The sequence below is a fragment of the Octodon degus genome, unplaced genomic scaffold (genome assembly GCF_000260255.1).
Source record: "Octodon degus isolate 3935 unplaced genomic scaffold, OctDeg1.0 scaffold00039, whole genome shotgun sequence".
NCBI lineage: Eukaryota > Metazoa > Chordata > Mammalia > Rodentia > Octodontidae > Octodon > Octodon degus.
This window is the reverse complement of record NW_004524615.1, coordinates 2,972,379-2,994,790: the sequence shown is the minus strand read 5'-3', so window position 1 is coordinate 2,994,790 and position 22,412 is coordinate 2,972,379. Positions and strand designations below refer to the sequence as shown.

At 53.9% G+C, this 22,412-nt stretch overlaps 1 protein-coding gene across 1 annotated transcript in view; it reads left to right on the top strand.

The window, feature by feature from the left end:
* The window catches only part of Myo16 (myosin XVI), a 416,963-nt gene that overhangs the window by 349,503 nt on the left and 45,048 nt on the right, over positions 1 to 22,412 (top strand). Inside the window, exons 29-32 of the mRNA XM_023715200.1 lie at positions 795 to 891; positions 5,271 to 5,517; positions 7,571 to 7,842; positions 13,275 to 14,090. Coding sequence (XP_023570968.1) covers positions 795 to 891; positions 5,271 to 5,517; positions 7,571 to 7,842; positions 13,275 to 14,090 — 1,432 coding nt within the window. The remainder of the gene's footprint in view (positions 1 to 794; positions 892 to 5,270; positions 5,518 to 7,570; positions 7,843 to 13,274; positions 14,091 to 22,412) is intronic.

Genomic DNA, 22,412 nt, shown 5'->3' with positions numbered 1-22,412 from the left:
GTGGAACCGGGGATTGAACTCAGGCCCTTGCACTTGCCAGGGAAGCGCTTATTCCACTGAGCCATCTCCCCGGCCTATTTTGGTTTTCTGGAATGTTCTCTGACAGCTATCTGCAATAGTAGACATCTGGGAGAGCTGGGTGCCTCTCCTTAGCAACTGACTTGGCGTCTTCCTAAAAGGTACTGCTCTTACGTGCCCCTTCTGGGATGGACATCCATGGCATCGCTCCTGTCTGTGCCGACATCGCAGAGGCGGGCGCACAGAGGCGACTAGGAGACATCTCCCTTTTGTGCTGAAGTTTGGTAGCTGCTTTTGTACGGATATCCCATAGTGACACGGGGTGGCCTCGGGGAACGTCGCTGAAACGCAACACCTTGGGCGGGAGGCTTCCGCGCGGTTTCGGCCTGCGTGGGTGGGTGTTTGCTTTGGTGCAGGTTCAGCCTGAGCAGAGGGAAGAGGGGGCTAAAGAAGAGAAGAAGGGGGACCCTGAAGTGTGGGAGCATTCCCAGGGCTGGCTTCCACTTCCGGCGGAGTCGGGCCAAGTGTGTGCTGCAGCCAGCACAGCGGGCGTCTGCACGCACTTGATGCAGGGACACAGCCAGCCACCAGCCGTGTTAGAACACCACCTTCAGAATTTAGATGAAGTGCTGCGGCATTGAAATGAAGGGAGAGACACTGTAATTAGTGCTGCTAGCTTGCCCTGTCTGCTCATCTGGAAATGCCTTCTGTCCCATCCTCTGGGCATCCTCGGGTGACGCCTGGCCGCTGACTCCTGCCCGCTGCTTCTGTTGCAGATTGGTGTCCGCAAGGTGTTTCTGAAGCACCGGCAGGCAGAGCAGCTCGGTGACCTGTGCCAGCGGCTGCAGAGGAAGATCGTGACCTGCCAAAAAGGTAACCGTGTGGCCAGCGCCTCCGAAGCAGGCCGGAAACTCGGCACGCTGTGCTCATGCAGCAGTGGGCGTGGTGGCCTAGCCAACCCTTCTGTCTCCCAGGGCCGTGGGGGCCTCCTCCTGGAGTGTCTGGGGAGCGCTGCCCGGTGGGCCCCATACCTGCCTCCACACACACATGTGCAGGCCTGCGCGTTCTTTATTGGGTAAATTCCACGTGAAATTCCATGTTACATTTTCCTCCAAGTCTAAGCTGAAGGTAGGAATCCACGCACCTCATCATGAGTCCCTCGCCTCGCGAAGACTTGGATAGACTGTGCCTGGCAGTCTGTGGCAGGGAGACTCCCACCTGGCGCGAGGCAGGCTGCGCAGGAGCCCTTAGAGCAAGCCCTCTGCGGGCCATTGGGCTGCAGGTTCCGGGAAGCATGTCGTTCTGTGAGCCAAGCCACTTTTCTCCCCTGTCCATCTGCCCCTGGAAAATCCTCATCTCCTCTCCCTGGAGAAGTAATGGCAGTATTTACAGTGACATCTTTGGCAGTTGATGGGGTCTTTCTCGTTGTAATTTTGGGTGTTGATTCCATTGAGAATTTGTTTTTCTATGAAAATCCAAATGACAGTGAATAAAGGACACACTTTTGCAACTGGGCCTCACACACAATGTATATCATTAGTAGATTTTTAAATTTTCAGGTTGTCCACTCATTTTATTCCTTCCAGACAGGCAAGAGTAGAAGTTACTCTGCGTGCTGGCTGCTGGTGTGACTTATAAGGTGCAACCAAAACCTACAGCAAAAGTTTATACAAAACTTGAGCATAGTAAAGGTTTCGTTGCACTGATCCGGCTCCAGGCCCGCCCCGCTCTTCACACGCACTCACCCACCCTCCGGCCACTTTCTGAAGCAGTCCTGAAGTCCTCTTATCTGAATGTCTTTGGAGGTGAGATAAAAAGTATGAATTCTACTGCCTGGTGGACAAAGCAGGCTGGGAGCCACACTGTGGGGTCCTCACCCAGTGTGCTCCCTGCATCTGGCACCATGCAGGTCTGGTTTTCCTACATAGTCAAAATGTCCAAAAACAGCATTTTAAGTCAGTTCAGGCCATGGAGGCAGCTCCAGCAGAGCAGCTAAGACACTCAGGAAAGAGGACTTGCGTGAGGGCCCCAGCAAGTGGCAAGAAGAACAGGTTGCATGTGTGCAGAGCCAGGGGAAGATGCTGGGAAGGCAGCGCTCAGTGCACACACCCTTTACGTCTTTAAGAGAAACTAATATTGATTGCAGTCTTTGATTCCATAGTGTAGCATGAGCTTCACTCTGATACGTTTGAAGCCCTTCCTCTAGCGTGGGAGCCTGGAAGGTGGCCCATTTCAGGGATCCTGTAAGCATGAATCAGAGGGCCCCACACTTCTCCGATGATACAAGGTCTGCAGTGTGCTGTCCCTCCCACATCGCTGTTCGGAATTTCGTATGTCCAGGACCAATCGATGTGGGAGCCCTCACTCAGGTGAGAGCACCGCTCTTAGCCATTGCAGGCCTGTGCCCTGCAGAGTGTCCCCAGGAAAGAGTCTGGTCTCTGCCAGTGGTACTGCCGGTGTTATGTTCATAATCATAGGGGCCCTGTTTCTTCAGGTTGAGGAGAAAGGAGAAGGGGCACAGCCTCCTGCTGCCACAGTCCCCTGGCACTGGGCTCTGGCTGGGGCTGATTCTGACAGCTTCATGTATAACCAGGGGCCTCTCCAGTCACCCCCATGTCCATGAGCAGCGCTGATCCCACGTGCCACCCTCAGGTCCTGCGTGTCCTCTGCCCATGTCTCAGCAGACATCTCTTAGGACCACATTGGTGCCCCGAGACAGACTCTTGTGACTCGTGTGAAGGTGCAGCTCCTCTGCAGCTGCAGCGTTGCCCTTTGGGGTCTTGCGCTTTTGGAGTTACCCTGGGCCCAGCAATCACATAGCAGCCTGCTGGAGGTCCCCTGAAGCCACCTCCTTCCCCTCAGGGTGGGGAACTCGGGCCTCACCTCTGGGCTCAGAATGCATCTTCTCTCTCTTATCCCTGACCCTTGTAGCTCCACCCTTAATCCGCAAAGGGAAGAAGACGGGCCAGGGGTCTGCTCTGGGACCCCTCTGTATCCCACAGTGGCGAGAGTGGGGCCTCACCCGGGGCTGGCTAGAGACCCAGACTCAGTCCCAGCTGCACACGGGGTCTGGTCTGAACTCGCACCCACCGCTGGGACTGGATCAGGGAGACAAGCCGGTGGTAGCACGTGTGCAGAGGAGCAGCAGCCCGCCCTCCAGGCCATCTCCTCTGCCGTGGTGTGGCACGGGGCCTCCCCTTCCGTCAGGCCCTGGGACAGGTCTCCCTGCTTTAGCACAGAGATGAACTCACTGGGCTGAGCTGACAGGCAGCAGAAGAAAGAAACAGCTCTAACTCTCTGGCCACCTTTTTAAATAGACAGATTGAGAATAACCCTGAAAACAGCATCCCAGTGAAAATAGTAATTTTATCCATTGCATAAGTGGAATAATGGGAATAAAAGTGTTCTAAGCATCACAGGCTCTTAAGTGCAGTGCACTAATTGTGGACTTTCTCTTCTCCACCCCTGAGCACGGCTCCCTGAGTACTCTTTGCTGATATTAAGTTTACTCAAAATTTACATAACCTGGCTCCTCTTCCAGTTTTTAAAAAGAGTTCCATTTTTTCCCTTTGTAAATATTCAGGGAGAAGAAAGCCATAACTTTTAGATCTAAGTGTAATCATTATCATTTTAGATCATTCCTATAGTCAATTTTCACCCTCACACACATGTGTTCACCTTATCCTGGATGAAAAGTGTCTATAAATGAAGATCTCATCATGATCAATTCATAAAAGCAACCTCTGGAAATGATCAGAAGGACCAGGATCAATATCCTTTGCTGGCAGTTTAATTGTATGGATGGTCCTTTGTTAAGGATGCCACCTATTAGCAACTTCTGGGCCAGGGACATAGCTCAGCAGCACAAGCACCTGCCTGGCAAGTGCAAGGTCCTAAGTTCAATTCCTGATACAATACAATACAATACCATACCAATTTCCTGAAGCAGAGCAACTTGTGTAACAGTTTTAAAGAATTTTGGAAGCTGCTCATGCTGGACTCTGGGTGACGCCGTGAGCCCTTTGCCAGGCAGGGGTCAGGAAGCCTGGGGCAGCTGCCTTGGTCCTCCCTCTACTCCAGGACACGAAGCATCTTGCTTCATCCTCCAAAAGTCAACTTTGTGATCCTTCTACCATAACAAGAACAAGCTGGTGAGCCCTCCAGCTAGCCTTGCTTCTTCCTCCTCGCTGTCCCTGTCACTTCCTGCCTCCTCAGCTTCCTCCTGCTTCTGCTCCTGGTCCCCCCGCTGCTTAGTTTTGCTACTCTTAGATGAGCTCAGCATGACTGCTGTACGCTAGCTACACATCTGCACCCCAGAGACCCCACATGCCATGTCACTACCTGAAAGGAAGCGAGCACAGGGTGCCTGTGCTGCCGGACGCTGCAGCACTCCTCTCCTAGGGAAGTTGTGCCCACACCGCCAGGGTGCCCAGGGGTCTCTTCCACAGCCGCCTGTTGGTTCCCTTATAGTCATGGAGAATTTATTTCAAGCACTTGGTGTTTTTAAATGTCTCCCTCTCGCAAAAACAAGCATCCTTGCTGCACACTCTGGTTTTCCCTGAAATTGGTTTTTCTTTACGCCACAACTTGCTGTAATGTTAGACACTCGGAGCTAGGAGTCCTGGCCCATGCCTGCGCCTGTGCCCTGCATCCAGGGGAAGGGCCACCGTGCTCGTCTGGCCCGCAGACAGGAGCGCGCAGCTCCCTTCTCGGGCGGCCAGCGGCTCCGCCCGTGCCCAGGACTCCAGGTCCTCCCTCCCGCTGGCCCACGCGTGGCTCTCTGCGCATCGCTGCCCCGTGCCGTGCTCACCTGCGAGCTGCAGCCCGCACCCGTAGGAGAGCAGGCGCGGGACGGGCAGGCCCGGCTAGGCAGCTGTGCCTGCTTGTGCTGAGATAACTGAAACCAGTCGCCCCTTCCCCAGGTAGGAGCCGTACCCCCAAATTCTCGGCGTTCGGAGTAGGATCTTTTCTGTCCTTTTACACCAGGGTGTCCAGATCCAGCTTGTTACCAAAATGCATAGGGGCGGCTGTGTGCCCAGTGCCACCCACTAGGGCTCGCCCAGTCAGGGGCATCACCTGTCATTTGTCCTGCCGAATTCAGAGACATTGTCTATGGAGACTGCAGGGTTTTGGTGACAATTGCCGGGGTTAAATGTTCACGTCTTCCTTCGTAGCTGTCAGTTTCATTTGCACGTCTGGCTTTGGCACTTTCCCCTGCGTTCTCTGACACAGGCTTATGTTCTTTTGTGAAGTTGTAAGAGGGTTTCTAGCCCGCCAACATCTGCTCCAGAAGAGGAGTGCCAAGCAGCAGGAGGTGCTGCGAGTCAGGAGCTTCCTGCAGGACACCGAGGACCTGGCGCTGCAGACCTACGACGCCCTGGTCATCCAGAACGCAGCCGACATCGCACGGGAGAACGACCGGCTCCGCACGGAAGTGGGCGCTGCCCATCCCAGGGACAAGGCGGGGGCCAGGGCCAGGCCCCAGGATGGAGACTCAAGGTAAAGGCAGCGCGGCCTGGCCTTGATGCCTCTGTGACCGACTGAGCAGCTTCTGGGCGTGGGAAATGCTGCTGGTTCCGACTTCAGCCCCGCAGGAAATGCTTAAGGGAACGCGCGGGAATGAGCATGCGCAGTGCAACTCAAAAATTGCTCGCGATCTAGAAAATGCTTCTCTGTGCCCTCTTTTCATGAGTGAATGCTGCATGTGTGAGTTTGGTTGCATAAATGATTGCTGCTTCTGCCCCGGCCTTTGTTCCTGAGTACCTCGAGCATGCTCAGAGCGTTACGGCCAGTCCCTCTGTTCCTATGATAGCAAATACAGAGTGGGGCCTGCCACCCTCATGCAGGTACGATGCATGCAAGGCTCATGGATAGGGATTCTGGGGATCAGACCCAAGAGCTAAGAGGGCACTGTGAGCCAGAACACCGAGGAAGTCAAAGAATGGATCGTGGCTAGGGTGGTGGCTCAGCCCTGCCAGCCCAGCCCTCGGGAAAGCTGAGGCAGGAGGACTAGAAGCTCACGCCCAGCCTGGGCAACTTAATGAGAGTATGTCTCCAGATAAAAGAAGAAAAAAGTGAGCTGGGGAGGTAACCCAGTGCAGAAGCCCTGGGTGTAATGTCCAGAACCAAACACGTGCACACACACACACACACACACACACACACACGTGTGCATTCTCAGAGAGTGGAACACCCTATGTCTCCTGGTGGAAATGGTTCCATTTTCCTTGCCAAAATGGAAAGCTGTAGAAAATAAAAAGCTTTTCAAGTAGCAGTTCACTTGGGCTGCTGAGCCTGAAATAGAAATCTGGGACACCCAGGGTCGTCTTCTCGTGGTCATTTCCTCCCCAGGAAGGACTCTGGAAAGTTCAGTCCCCACCTGGGGCACCCTCGCTCCTCTATCTCGGCCCGGCTGGGAGCTGTGCACTTTTCCCTAGAAACTGGGTGACCCCTTGTTTCCCTCCGAAAACCACTCTGCCTTCGCTGTGACTGCCTGTGTCAAATGACTTTCTTGTTGTTGGTGAAGTGCAAGTGCCAGTGCGTCTCTTGCTAATTAGTTTCAAATATCTCAGTGATTAAATGCTGGAAAAAAATTCCCTTTGTACGGAAAACTGTAATTAAACATTACAGGGAAAACAAATTATCCACGGAGTGCCACACTCGCCTCTTCTGCGACTTTATTTTCTACACGGGCGACTGGCTCTGCCGGGTGGTGGATGCAGCCCTGTTGGTGCTCTGCCACAGAAAGATATAATTATAAAACTACTGCTCGGAAACTCCTCACAATGGGCACACTGGCATCTTGCTAGTGTGTGATTACTTTGACATGTGAAGCTAGAAGGAGCCTTATGCGGCAGATAACCACTCATTTTAAATGGCTTCCAGAATAGTGTTTGTTATTTTCTCTGCTGGAGCCTCACAGTCACCCCAATTTCTCAATTGCATTATGTATTTGTCTGCCTGATGGAAAATTAAGTGAAGACGCATTTGTCTGTTTATTTATTGAACACCAGCAGTTCACTTGGCACCAGGCAAACAGATGGAGTCACAGGAAAAATAATAGTTTTGCACATAATTAAATAATTGCTGGTGGAATTTAAATGGTAAGGAAGAGAGAGGGGAGATAAGCCCGAGGATGTGATCGCGAGAATCCCTGCTAGCTCTGAGCGGCCTGTGCGCTGTGCTTGCAAAGAGACGTGGTATGACCTCTAGCACTTGATGCATCAGTGACTCCCTACTAAGACGGGCTTCCCAGAAATCATGCAGATCAAAATCCTGGCTTCTTGGTTTGCTTAAGAACCAGCCTGAGTAGGGTCATTTAGTGATGTCCACGGGAAACCGCGGCCTCTTTGGTAGGATTGAGCTGGGGGTGGCTTTGAGCCAGAATGCTGACGGGCGGCGAGTGTGTGCGCATTCCCGGAGCAGGGCGGCTGCTCAGGTGGCAGCTGCCTCGCATCTCCGGCCGCGCGTGCCCCCGGGTCGGGTTCACTGTTGTCCACAAATAATGTATCTGGGCCTCTCTGGTCTGTGTTGTCTGTGTTGTCTCCCCAAGGGCTGAAGACCAGGGTGGTCTGTGGCGTGCACACCCCAGCTCTGTGCCTGTCTCTGTGGCTGTGGACAGCTTGGCACCGGCCCTCGCTGGACCATCCCTCCGGCCTCCATCACTGCATCCCACATTCAGCATGGATGACAGCAGTGGCCTCCCGTCACCACGGAAACAGCCTCCACCCAAGCCCAAGAGGGACCCAAACACACGGCTGAGCGCCTCCTATGAGGCTGTGAGTGCCTGCCTGTCTGCAGCAGCCAAGGACCCGTCGGGAGACGGTGAGCCCGGGGCCCCTAGGAAGCTGTGGTGGTCAGGCTGCAGGCTTCCAGGGTGGGCGTGGGCCAAGCACGTTCCTAGTAGGAGTAAATCCGATCGCTGCCTTGCCAGCGGCCTGTAATCACTAAATATAAATATTTCTCATGCAAATCTGCAAGCCTCTTAGGGAAAAGCTCCTTAAGTGCACCCGCCCTGCAGCAAGCTGGCAGCCTCCAAGCAGACTCGGCGCACAAAGCTGGCTGCCCATCCGTGTCAATATGCACTCATTAAAAGTTCCGACACACTCGCTGGGCTTCCCTGTGACCACAGTCTAATTGGAAGCAAAGCCCGGCTCTGCATGGGGTGAGTGAGGCACTTCACACACGGCAGAACGCTGCAGCCTGATTCAGTGGGCATAATGGGGTTAGACCCCAAGGCTGCGTGAGGATGGTCCAGACGCGCACGCCGCATGTCCCAGGGGAATGTCGCCTCTGATTCCCCATGAAAGCCCTCAGTAGCACCACATAGCTTGTAACTGTCACTTAGTTGTTAGTTCTTAATTATTCTCTTTGTTAGCACGTGGTTGCTGGCCATGGCGGCCCTGCTCTGTGTGGCTTGGGGCGTGGCAGGACACACCAGAATTCCCCTCCCATCGCCCTCCCTCCTGCTCGCATGCTCCTCCTGGCCCCCTTGCTTTCCTTTTCCGCTTGCTACTGTCTGTCTTTTAGTTTGCTCTTTAATGTATTTCTACTTTGGGCCTCCTGTATAAGAAGCAGTGCGATGTTTAAGCTTGTGATTCTGATGTTACAACCGCCGTGGAGATCAGTGTGGAGATTCCTCAAATAGCTCAGAGTAGAAATCCGGTTGGAATTGCAGATGCCGCCTCGCAGCGACCCGGGCACTCCACGTGAGCAGCAGCATGGCTCGCAGCAGCCACAGCTGGCAGCAGCCTGTGTGCCCACGCGCAGAGGGGTGCATGGGACAGCAGGGCCACTCACACACTGGAGGGCACTCTGCCACAGCCATGTGTAGAAACTTGGATGACTACAGTGTCATTAAGTTTTAGCATTAGTGAAAACAAAGGAGGCACTTCTCAGCAGAACCTTTGCCGATTTCAGTAGTTTAATATTTCATGCATGTCAGGCTCCACTGCAGGCGCACACGCATGCATGTGTGCATGTGTGTGTGTGTCCCTACATGTCTCTGATTCTCCAGAGGAAGGACAGGTGGGACACAGTAAACAAGTCACTCCACAGAATTTGTAGGGAGAGACAACTGCTATAGAGAGGTGAGCAGGGCTGGGGTGGGGCTGGCAGGGCTGGGTCCACCCGTGGCTGTGGAGAAGCCCTCACTTGGAAGGACACCGCTCACAGAGGCAGCCTGGCTCCTCCTGAGCATGAAGGGTCCCACACACTGCCATATGGCCACACTCTGGGGCAGGGGGCTGATGACCAGCCAGCGGCACCCATTGCTCTGTCCCTCAGGCCTCTCCAAGGCCTGCGTGCAGCAAAGATGTGCTACGGCATTCGTCAGACAGAGGCACAGAAGCTGCCCCGGCTGCACTCAGGAAGGGGAGGGTGGCAGGTGGCTTTGGTGTCTCAATGACAAGGTCAGGAGGGGCCATGGTGGGCAGCCATCTGTGGTGACCCTGTCCATGGATGGAAGGGCAGGCAGGATCTCCAGGGAACAGTGCTTGTCCCCTGACCTACACATGCTGTAGAAGCTGCTCCTCACCAGCCCTCCGTGTCCCTTGCTAAGAATGCAGATGGAGTCCACTGCCGTCCAGGTGACCAGTGCCCCCCTGGGAACCTGGACCAAGCCCATTGCCACTGTCACTGCCACAGGATGCTTTCTTTGGGTGCAAGAAAGACTTCAGCAGCAGGAACAGGAAGAGCACGATCGACGAGGCTGACACAGTCATCAGGGAGCAGGGCCATGACGAGTCCAGGGAGTGCCAAGTGAATCTAATGAAGTCAGATTACAAACAATAATGGCTCTGAAGTGGAGCCACTTCTGCCTCCACACTGGGGCTGATGCTAAAAATCAGCACCATGAGCTCGGAGCAGCCAAGGGACCTCCTTGCCAAGGGACCCACATGTGCATGTGCACGTGCACAGGCCACAGCCTGCAGTTGGGGTTGGGGGTGATCAGGTACACGGGGGTCACAGGGCCACAGAGAAAGGGAACTCATGAAGATAAAGGTTGAGCCCAAGGGAGGGTGGAACTGGGGCTCCACTCTGACTTCTTCAGGGATAAGAGCTCTGTGTGGGGGCACACACTCGTCATCCCAGCCTTCCAGCGGCTGAGGCAGGAGGGTGAGCAGGCATTTGAGGCCGGCCTACACCACAGAGGAAGACACCATTTCAAAAACAAAACAACAGAAGACATCAAAGAGAAAGAAAGATAAGGCAAATTTATGGGCTTTAAAATGTTAAATTTGTCACTACCATTGTGAGACACCCCGAAGTCTCATTAGACCTGGCAGAGGTCTCTGGAAAGCTCCGTTGGGTGGAGCCTAATTTCACTGGCCTCTGCCAGTCAGGGGGTCTGTAAGGCTGTGAAAAGCTAATGCCTTTTTTCCCTTTGAAGGCTACTGCTCCAGGTTCCTTAGGACACAGTGTATCACTGGCTACTTTGTAACCTCCAAGAGAAAGTCTTGGTCTCCTTAGACTGAAATGGACATCTGCATTTTGGAACATACTCTAAATAAATTTTTACAAATAAGGAAGTTAAACAACTTGGCCATTTGCTGCTTGGGCTTGGAGCTTTACTGAGTCAGAGAACGCCACTGGGGATCCAGGCACTCCATCCGCCCGTATTCTGGACTTGTAGCCCACGGGCATGGGACAGCGCCGCCAGGTGTGGCCGGCACGCTGCTGGCAGCTTCTCTGGTGCCAGGGGGCAGCTGGAACTGTGGTGAATGTTCACCCCTGCTTTGGGGCCCAGCGATGCCAGCACCATCTGAAGCAGTCAGATGTCATGGGCACAGCAGCTACAGTGGGTGCAGTCTCAGGTGCGGCTCGGGCCCATGCTGTGGAGCGTCTTCTCCTCATGCAGGTTGGCATTTCTTCTTCTGTGCAGCGTCCATTCATCTCTTGTGCCTCCTTTTTGACTGGGCCTTTTCCTCGGGGGTGGGGGAGCCAACTGTCTTCTCAGTTCTTTACATATTCTAGGTACTCATCTTCTGAGGAATAAAAGCTGAGAAGGATTTTTAGGAAACTCTTCTGCATTGTTGGTGGGAACATAAGCTAGGACAGCCATGATGGGAATCAATTTGGAGATTTCTCCAAAACATAGAACTAGAAATCCCATGCAGCCCTGCTGTGCCCCGTTCAGGTCTCTTCCTGAAGAATCGAAGACGCCCTGCCGCGGTGACCCCTGCACACCCTGTACGGTGGCACAGCCCTGAGCAGCCAAGTCTCGGAAGCAGCACGTACTCCATGCACAGATGTACTGATGAAGAAACTCAGTCACTTACATACAGCCAAGTGCCGCTCTGCCAGGAAGAAGGATAAATTCGAGTCATTCCTGGGAGCGTAGATCCACTTAGAGACCAGAACGTTAAGTGAAATAAGCGAGACACACACGCTTAAACATTGCCCCATTTCTCTCAGGAGAAGGCCGAAGTATAAACGAAGAGTGAAAGAAAGGATGAATAACAGGAAGTGGAGAGATGGATCATTCACAAAAGGGAAGAGGGGCAGAGGAGGAAGGAATGGAGGTGCGCTCTGCACATGCCCCAAGTCCGCATGCACACAGGTTGTGAGCACTCTGCTCCCCAACATGTGTCCTTGGGACAAATAGAATGAGTGGGATGCGGCTCTGCTCCAGGGGCCACAGAGGTCACAGATGTGGAACTGTCTACTGTCGCAACCTGTCCTCCTGGATGGCTGTGAGCACATGTCCTAGGCAGCTGTGGAGCTCTCTACAGGCCACAGAGACACAGACCGAGAGGCCATGGGTGGGTTCAGCCGAGAGAGACCTGTTTTCCTGGGGTCCTCGCCCACAGCCTGGCTATGTCATGACAGGAGTGCCCCGTGTTCTTGGCTTTCCCACCACCACAGCATTCGACATTTTCAGAAATGGGCTGTAACCGTCTGAGAGCTGGTGACAAGCCAGACACTGAGGTCTATGCTCCTTTCTCGGCCTCTTCTGCTGCTTCCCTCAGGAAGCCTCGGGTGTCAAGGGAATTAGAATTCGGAGCAGCTGGGGCTTTGCCCAGAGTCACACTGGCAGGGACCTAGCCTCAGTGGCTTCGCTGGACAGTGACAGCCTCCTGATTGTCCTTAGGGACCCAGAAGAGCCAAGGCCTCCACCTGCCACAGCTCACATTCCCTGTAGCCTCCTCTACACTTGCCTGAGGGCCAGCGGCCTCTCCAACGGCTCCTTTGAGGGACAGGGTTTCCCAAAGCCACGCCACAGGCGCCCATGTTGCTTGTTTCTTGAGGCACTGAGGGGTGAACCCAAGGCCTTGTTTAAAGGGTTCTTGGTGGTGTTAGATGAGCAACATCTCCATTTCTTTTTAATTTTTTACTGGAAGTCACCAAATTGCCCAAGTCGGGCTAAATCTTGAGATCTTCCTGTCTCGGCTTCCCAGAGAACCAGGAGGCCGGCTGGCACGACCACATCTGGCTGAGTTTCTCTTGTTTCTGGCTGTGGTCCATTTCCGTACCAATGTCTGCCTTGTGCACCTGTAGCAAAGACCTCGGCAGCCCAGGGTCACCAGACTGCGGTTGCCAGTGGCACGATGTGCTGTCCGCGTCCCTGATATCCCGGCTGGGACAGCTGAGCACCGGAGGAAGGAGCAGGTGGGCCTTCTAGCCTCACCCATCCAGACGCCCTGCGAGTGTCGAAGGAGACAGGATCTGCGTGGCCACAGGCCCGGTTACCTCTCCTCACCAGGCACCCAGACAGGCTCCCCGGCCCAGGTTCCCAAAGAGGCTGCAGGGCTGAAGACCCTGAGCCCAGCTTGGGAAAACACCATCTGCCACCCGGCCTGCATGCTGCTGCGGGCTCAGCACAGCTCTGAGATCCTCCGGTTGAGAATCAGGCCTGTGCCTGCTGCCTGGGGCCAGCGGCTGGTGATCCCGCAGTGCAGCTGGACCCAGGCAGCTGCACATCCGGGTTCTTGATGGTGTTAGACAGCAGCAGCAGATCTGGCACCTCATATGATTCATGGGGGGGCACTGAACCCCTCACCCCCAGCACAGTGAGGCCGGGCTGGGCTCAGCAGTTCGCAAACCACACCTGTGGGCTCTGCTCTCCTGAGCTGGTGGGGCCGAGCAAGGGTGTGCCTGGCAGTGAGAGGTCTACAGGGCGTGGGTGGGGTCCCCTCCAGGCCTGCAGCCTGGGAGGGCTGGGTTTGCCTAGGAACCCTGGAAGGGCAGCTCCCGCTGAGCTGTACCCTGACTTACTGCTCAACCTTGCTCACCTCCCCTCTGTCTTCCTGCTCCAGCTCTGATGAGGCCCAGGCCCCACAGCGATGACTATAGCACCATGAAGAAGATCCCCCCGCGAAAGCCGAAGAGGAGCCCTAACACCAAGCTCAGCGGTTCCTATGAGGAGATCTGGGGCCCAAGGCCCCCGGGAGTGGCTGGCCAGGCGGGTGCGCGTCAGGCCCAGGGGACCCTGCACGCACTTCGGACCTCACCTCAGTGTACACTGCAGCTGCCCCTGCACCTGCCTTTTGCCCCTGAGGAGGACGACAGTGCTGAGCCTGTGTACATCGAGATGGTGGGGAATGCGACCAGGCCAGGGGGGCCTGAAGCTTACAGCCCAGAGCAGGGAGAGTCAGTCTACGAAGAGATGAAGTACTTCCTGCCGGAGGAGGGTGCCGGTTCCTGGCTCCCGGCCCAGCGGGATGCGAGCGACATCCCTGCACCCTTCCCCAACCTGCTGCCTCACAGGCCGCCCCTGCTGGTCTTCCCGCCCGCGCCCACCACCGGCTCACCAGCCTCTGATGAGTCCCCGCTGACGCCGCTGGAGGTGGCGCGGCTGCCAATGCTGGAGCCCGGCCTGAAGTACCCGTTGTCCGCAGAACCCTCCAGCCCTGGCCCGGGCTCCGTGCCCGCCACACCACCCGCGCCGGAGCCTGCCCGGCCGCCGCCCAAGGCCTGCAGGGGTACGCCCAGCCCCGGGCCCGCGGGCGCCCCAAGCCCCCCGAGCAGCCGGCCGCCCTGCAGCCCCCTGGACGAGCTCAGCACCCTCCTCAGCTCAGGCCGCAGCGTGCTGCGCAGGTCGGCAGCAGGGCGAAGGATCCGTGAGGCTGGAGGTGAGCGGGCGGGGCTCCACCATGGGTGTGCTTGCATGGGTCACACGTGTGTGCACGACGTGTGCATGGCACAACATGTGCGTGTGGACACAGTGTAGACCAGGCATGCGCATGGGGACATGATCTATGCCGTGTATGTGCACGTGGGGGGAGGGGGGCGTATGGGCACAGTACACCCCATTTGTGTGGGTATGTTCATGGGGCACACCATGCGCAGTGTATACTGTGTGGGTTCGTGTACGTGGTCTGTGTGGGATGTACACAGCATATGTCGTATTATGAATATGTACGTGGGTGTGCACAATGTGTGCGCTACACGTGCAGGAGTGTGCATAGCCTTGTACAGACACACATGTATGTGGTCTCTGCCATGTGTACACATACTATATCAAAATGAGATTCCAGCTGAACACATTGGTCACTCAGAACAGATTACTGTGTTGTTTCTAATGAGTTTGTTTGGGTTTTTTTTTTTTTTTTTTTTTTTTCTATTTTTTTTTTAAAAAATTAAGCTTTCATTATCTTATTTTAATTTTGATTTAAATCCATCTTTAAAGAGAAGAACACGTTACAATTTCTAAAAAACCATCTTAGGCAGCCAATATGGCTAAGAAGGTAGCAGTTCCTGCTTCCATTTGCAAGTGTAAGACATTAAAGCCTCATGATGTAGAAATACTTCACATGAAAACTGATTTAACAGCCTACATGACAGGCACATGGCGACTTTCTCTGCATTTCTTCATAGCAGGGAAAGAGCATTTTGTAAGACAGCGCCTTGGACATGGGCGATTCATGCTCTCCCGCACCCTGCAGTCGTGTCCTGTGCACACGTGTCCACGCTGCCCCTCTGGGGTCCTCATTGTGCAGTCAGGACCCTCCATGCTGCTTGCTTTGGGTTGTGCCGAGTCCTCGCTGCGCAGCTCACACAGCACCCGCGCCCGGGCTGCCCAGCTCACACCGAGCCTGCACCCGGGGCCACCCAGCTCCACAGTCTGCTGGAGTGTCCTGGAGCGGCAGGCCCAGCCCTGCTCACACCCAGCACAGCCGCTTGCAGCCTGAGAAAGTGCCTGAGTGAAGGTGTATTTTGCATTGCTGTAAAAGCAGAATAGCAGGCAAAAAGGAAGGACCAGCCTCCCTTGTTGGTTTTGCTACTCCCTTGCAAGGGGCTCACCCTGACCACTGCACCCCATGAGGGCCAGACGTGCTGTTCGTGCTCAGGTTCCCATGAGAAGCAGAGCCTGTGCTCCTTTAAATATACACATTTAAGGCTTTTATACAAGACCAAAGTATTTCCACAGTGCTGGGTCCTGTACACGGGAGAGGACACAATAAGCTAAAGCGTCTTCATGCTGAGGGAAGCGTGACAGGCGGAGGCCCCTGAAACTGCACACACTGCTCTCCTTGGCTGAGGAGCCACTTCCGGGGCAGAGGTGGGTAACTTCCTGAGGGTCGAGCACAAGGACCAGAGCTGGGAGTCTGGCTGTGCCTTACCGCTTTCTGGGCATATTAGCCTCTATTTCTTTTATAAAAAATATTGTCCGTCATCATTCAATTAAGAAATTAATTTAAGTATAAACTCTAGAAGATTCTGGAAGCAATTTAAATAAGAGCAAACAGGTCAGACTAAGCACACTCAGCAAAAGGCTGCCTTACCCGCCCTGCGTTTACTCTGTTTACATTCGATCTAATTGTTTACCTATTTCTTCCTAATTATACGTCATGAATAAATGAAATTATACTTGGAAGTAGTAGACTGAACTTCACAAGTTATATTTTAGTCCTGGGGCCAAAATGGAATGTAAGAGCAAAATCATGAAATAAAGTGATTTTGGAACTAAAAATTGATTAAAATCCCATAAACCTCATTTTACTGTAGACTGTAATTGGGTACATTCTTCTTAATTCAGCTGTGTTTGGGGAGGGAAGTTAATGAATTTCTGGGCAGACTCTCCCACCTGGAAACCCCCATATCGAGGGCACAGAGGAAAGAGAATTGTTGAGGCTGTTGGCCAAGGTGTCTAGATTTGCTACCTATATTTCCCTGCAGCAGTATTAATATCAGAACTTCAAGCATTGTTCAAAAATTACAAGACATATTTTTCTGTTGTGAGCTTTTGCAAAATACTGTATACTTTGGAAAGATCAGTACACACCATTTTGACCTCATTTGTAATGATAGAAAACTTGGCACCATGAGAAGGACCATCCCGCACCACTGTGGGCTGTTAGGAGCTCTGTGCCTCCCCACATGCCTGTTGAGGGAAGGCGTTTGTAAGCTAGTGTGATGGCATGTTCTCGTAAGATGGTGCCCAGTAATCCTTCAGAACATACAGGAAGCTCAAGAAAGAGGTGGAAAAGCAGCCCTAAGTACCAGAGCTGCTTATGTGATTATAAGGGCTACTCGACGTGAGCCCAAGGTGAGTAATCCATTTTCCTCCAAATTAGTTGAGTGGTTGATTTACTTATTTCTGATTTACTGTGGCCTTGGGATTTCCTCTCTTTAAAGTTTTAAATCTGTTGCTTTACCCTCTTTATATTCAAAGGCATTTTATCTTCACCCGAAGTAGCTTACCAAACACTCCAGGGCAGCCAATTCTCCCTCCAGGCACTTAAATTCGTTATAGTTTTCTTCTTGCGCCCTTGAGGCAAGGGGCAAAGGTTCTAGAGATTTTGCCCAAGTTTGAAAAGGTTCGCCTTGCTTCGTTGGAGCAATGATGTTGAAGACTGGCCTTCCCATCCATCCTGGCATCAGTATTTCCTGCTAACATACACTGTGTTACAGCAGTGCCTGAGCTCTGTGTGGGAGAGGAAGTTGGTGCCTTCACGGATGATTCTCCTTTGTAGATCCAGAGTCATGAGGATCTCACAAATGCGCGCTCCCCAACAGTTCCGTCTCTGCAGACTCTCTGGCCATGTAATTTGAGAAATACAAGCTCACACCAATTCTGATGCGCTTTCATACAGGCAAAGAATGGATTGACAGCTCTGCATGCAGCGGTGGCCTGGGGCCTGCGGAGAGCAGTGCGGGCTGCCCAGAACGGCTGCGCCGCCGCGTGCTCCGGGCGCTGTCGCAGCTCGGCAGACTCTCGCAGTGCTGTAAGAAGGGGGCTGCTTTCATGCACTTTTATCAGCTGGGAAAACTGAGGCATCAAGTGGTCAACCAGCTTGCTGGAAGTTCTGCTCATGCGCAACAAGGTGTGACCTGAATGCCGACACCTGTCTCTGTCGCTGTCCTCCGGTGTGCGGATGGGGTGGTGCTGGGGAGCAGCCGGTCCGCCAAGGCGCCCCCTACGACGCACTTCCACCCACATAGCGCTGGCAGGAGTGCGGGGCGAAGACGGGGAAAGCTAAAAGCCCACATCTGCTCCCCGAGGCGGTGAGGGTAAGGGGCCCGGGACTGAGATGGAGAAAAGCGCTCACCAGCCCAGGGATGCTGCCTGGCGCTGGACGGGCAGGGAGCAGGAGCTGCCCTCGCTGCACGGCGGTGAGCAGCAATGACTGGCTGGCCTTCGCGTTGCAGGGACCCAGTGCCCGACGCCCACATCGAAAAGGAGCAGCTGAACTGGCTCACGGCCTCGGGGTTCAGTTCGCGGACAGTGGGCCCCAAGGCAGGGGCATCGGGGGGCGGCAGCAAAGCCGCTGGCCTCGGGGCTGCCAGGGGAGGCGCCCTGTCCCCCAAGCCAACCCCAGCGACGCACTCCTTCCGAGGAGACTCTCCCCTAACCACACATCTGTCCGTGAGCTCAGGGAAGGAGGACCGCATCGCTGTGTCTCGTGCCCCGAGACCCTGTCCCCTTCCGAAAGCCACAGCTTTGGACACTTGAGTCTTCTGGGGGATGTTTCAGAGCTGAACCTAACTCGAGGCTAAACGTTTAGCCGCCTGTACCTTTCAGACGTACAGACCGCATTAGCTCGGGGACATTTTTCATCTGATGCTATAATCTAACAGTACTCCAATTATTTACAGCTGCTCCACTCGCAGCACTTGAGACCCAAGCCAAGGGGGAGGAGGAGAGGCGCTGGGTGCTCCCTCGCGCTGGGCGCGCCCGCGCCAGAGGCTGAGTTTACGCCGCCGCTGCACACTGAGAACGCCTGAGCACCACATTCTCCACTCGCTGGAGCGCTCAGGCGGACAGGGCAGTGCCCGATCCTCGGCAGCCTCTGGAGGAGAAAGCGGCGGCGGAGACAGGTGTGCTAGCACAGGTCTGATTTGTGGAGTGCATTTTCAAAATCGTTTCATTATTTTGACATTGTGCCCTTAAATTAATGGCTTAAGTAAAATTAAGCCATTGCCATGATGCCAGCCAAAGCTGTGACATGCGGTGTGTCTTCCCATATAGCTGGTGGGCTAAGCAGATGTTTAATAGAAAAACCACCCAGGAAAACAGTGATGAACACATGGGTTTGGTAGGGTCAGTCCCATGGACGTTTCACCATAATAGAACGGAAACAGATACTACTCGGCTTTTTTTTTGTTTTGAGTATATTATTTTTTATCTGTGTTTTAAGGTTTGATCCGGCTGTGGAGTCCAGGGTGGGCCTGAACTCACTACGGAGCCCAGACGCACTTCACACTCTGCCCTGCCCCTCCTCAGCCTCCTGCGTGCCGCCACACACAACTGGCAACTGCTGTGAATTTTAGATATTTTATCTGATTACCTAAATGTGCCAGATAGGAGCAGTTTTAGTCAGGTAGTCAGAGCGCTGCACTCACCAACACGTCACTATCGGTGTTCCCTGGAGACACGCACCAGCACTTTTCTGTGACCAGCCACAGGAGACTGCTGCTCACAGCAGAAGCTGGGAACCATGGCGCCATTCCTTGTGACACAAACGGAACAGTCTCCGAGGTTGGTGCTGGCCCAGAACAGCACGTCAGTGCAACAGGTTCAACTGGGGCCTCAAGGACAGCCCAGGCATGGAGCAGCTGGCAGAAGGGCCCTCTGAGAGACCCAAGTGTGCACAGCTGAAACCCAAAGAGGATTTCAACCCAGTCTTGAACAAAACAGCACCGAGAGGCATTGCAGGTCAGCAGCGGGCTCCACTGGCCCAGCTCCAAGTGCTGCACAGAGCGTGAGCAGCCCAGGGCTCTGGGCCACTGGACACACATGGGCTGGCAGCAGCCTGTGCGAGACCCCAGCACAGAGCTCGCGAGAGTCCGTGTCCTCTCCTGGTGTTTGCAGCAGGAATTTGGGATTACAGTCACCGAATCTCTGATACACTCAGAGATTTCAGCAGGAGAAATCAGTCTGCCCTGTGCACATTCAGAGCAGTGTGACAGTCCCCAGAGCGCAAGGTCTCCACACTCAGCTCCTGCAGTGCTCAGTTCTACCCATGGCAGCCCCCTGATGACTGCACAATTCTCTCCATGGTGGTGTGTGTTTGGGGGGGTCATGCACGTAGGGGGCTTGAGGGCCCCTGAACAAGGTAAAGGCGTGCCATCGGGCACAGGGTGCGTGACCCGTGATTCTCCATGCTGCCCGCAGCTGTCTGTCCTGGTCTAGTGGGCGTGGCTCCCTCCCCTGAAAGCAGGACGCTCCTCTGTGTCCCGGATCCGCTTCCAGTCAACACCAACTGTGCCTCACTTCTGAATGAGCAGGCGCTGGGCAGGCTGGCTCGGCTCCATGAACAGGGCAGGGGGCAGGGAGGAGCCGCGCACAGCTGTTCTCCCCAAGTTCTGCTGGGGTGAAAGGATGGTTTTCATTCTTTTTTTTTTTTTTTTTTTTTTTTTTTTTTTTTTTTGCTACTCCATGGTGACGAGAGACTGGGAATTGCAGCTGAATATTTCAATGCTTTAGATTCTATAAAAGCTTCATTTATTTACAGGAAATCAGCTTTGGGTTTTCGTAAGCCACTCGGGAGCCAGACTGAGGTATGGAAGTCCACAGAGCCCTTGGTCTTCTGTGTCAGTGGGAAACACACGAGTCACACCTAGGTGTGCACTGTGCATGCTTTGACATTTTTCTCAGAGCTTCCAGCACTTTTTCTAAATACCCAAGAATTCACATAGGGCAGTTGTGCAGCCAGACCTGCACAGACCTGCGGCTCTGGCCCTCCCAGTCACCAGGAAGGGTGTACTTAATATAGCGAGAGTCTGGCTATAGGAAGCACAGAGACGTCCTTGAGGAGGTGTGGACGTGGCCTCATCCCTCACCCCAGCAGAGAGGGTGGCACAGAGACTTGCCGTGGGTGGAACCCGAGTGACAGCAAGGTGCGGTCTCTGCCTCGAGCATCTCTCAGCTTGCTGACAGGCCCTGCAGCTTGCCACTGTCTCTCTTCTGCCACGCGGGACTGAGCGTGACCTCTCGGATCCATCGTGCGGTGCAGTGAACAGTGGTGCCAGTGACACTAGACACACTGGGGAAGCCGCGGGAAGCCAGTCTCTGCAACGTGCGGATGCTGTTCTGTTCGATATTTGTCGCAGTGGATGTTTGTGCCTGGCTCTCTGCTGTTGGCCAAGTGTGCTGAAGTCTACTTCCTGGATGAGGCAGGTCTCGTCTCCCTGTTTATTCATGAGCAGCCTGAGACTTGGGGTGTTAAGTGAGTTCTCATAATAACCATGAAAGAATTGGTCTTAGCATGAGGAATCCAGTGCACATCTCCATCCCCCAAGGCCTGCCTTCTTTCTATAATACTATTCTTAGTCACCTAAAAAAACAGTTAAAATTAAAATAATGACACAAAGACCCTGCCTGAGAAATCAGTTCCTTTTGAAGTTAAACACAAAATCGTTACTAGAAAAAGCTGCAGGGAGTGGCAGAGAAAACCTTTGTTCCTGCTGTCAGGGTTCCTGAGAGACATCTATGGCAGTTCTGGAACCGGAATTGTTCTTCTCCTGCCCCGTGCCCACCCGTCTCCTCGCAAACTCTTCCCTTCTACATGCCTGTTCAGAGGGACCCTGCAGCACACAAGGTCCCCAGGAGCCCTCCTGCTCGGAATTCAGGTCCCCATTCCCAGAAGCCAACCCACACCAAGGTGCAAAGGGTTCACCGAGCCTTGTGGCACAGAAAGCATTCCAGACAGGCCTGGTGGCAACGGGACCTCCCAGAGGAGCAGCAGTCCCTGGCAGAGCGGGCAGGAGGCAGCACGCAGCAAGCCTCCCTTTCTTTTTTACCTCATCCAGGCTACGAGCCTTTTGGGTGATGCTACCCATACCAAGTGGGACTTGTGTCTTTAGGAAATCCACTCAGCCTCACCCAGAACTGTGCTAATTCCACCCAGTGCACTAATTTAGTATTGCACACCCTTAATCTCAGGAACCCCCATTAATCCAAATATCATCCTAGATCCAGCCACCTCTGAAAAGCCTCACCTGGAATGGATGGAGCTTTGGGGGGCAGCTGGATAAAAGCTTTAACACCTTTAATGCATTATCTCAGGCAATCACCTCTGAACATTGGCTGTAAATCTGCAGCAGCAGCATGTCATTCGTCCCGAGATGTGCTTCCGGCATGAATAGCTTGTCCCTTTTCAGATGAGCCACAGGAAGCCAGGAAGCCGTTATAGCTGCACTGCTCGGAGCGCACCGTCAGCAGAGCAGTCCATCCTTCCCCCATTCCCGGGGCTCAGGCACCTCTTCCGAAGTGGATTATCTTTCATACCGAGTAAGGACTCTGCCCAGGAAAGCAAGAGTCTATTGTGTATTGTGCGCGTCTACACTGGCTTGGAAATTAAGCTATGCTGGAGGCTCCAAGGGAAGCCCAGGGTCCATCCTCTGAGCCACTCGGCAGCTTGCCTTAAGCACATAAATAAAGACCTTCCTGACCACCTGCACTTCATTATTCCAGATAACACAACATCCCTGGGGGGCTTGCTGCTGTACAGAAATGCTGGGAAGCTCTGTGGTGCCTGGTCTGTCCCCCTGCAGAGAGACTGGTCTGGTGTGTGCCCCTGCTCTCCTACCAGTAGTGGGCGAGGGGCCCTGCTGTTTAATTTCCTGCCAAGGTTTAGGTCCCTGATGCCTGTCTTATGTATGTTTATGACTTTAGATGAGCCTAGAAGATTTTATGCCATCTGAGTGCCAGCTACACTGACATCCTTTTGCCCAGTGCCTTAATCCAAGAGTCACCTGCTATCCGGGTTACTTTTCTCATTGCTGAGACAGAGTGCCCAGCGCCCACAGTGAAAGGATGGGAGATTTATTTCAGTTCCATTTGTAGAGGTTCACTCCATACTCAGCTGGCTGCAAGGCAGGGCAGAGTGGCACAGGGTGGCACAGAGAAGCAGCCATGGCAGGGCGGGCAGGTGGCAGTGAGCTGCCTCCCATCTTTCCTTTTTATTCCACCAGGCAAAAAGCATGATGGTTGGTGCCAGCCACTGCCA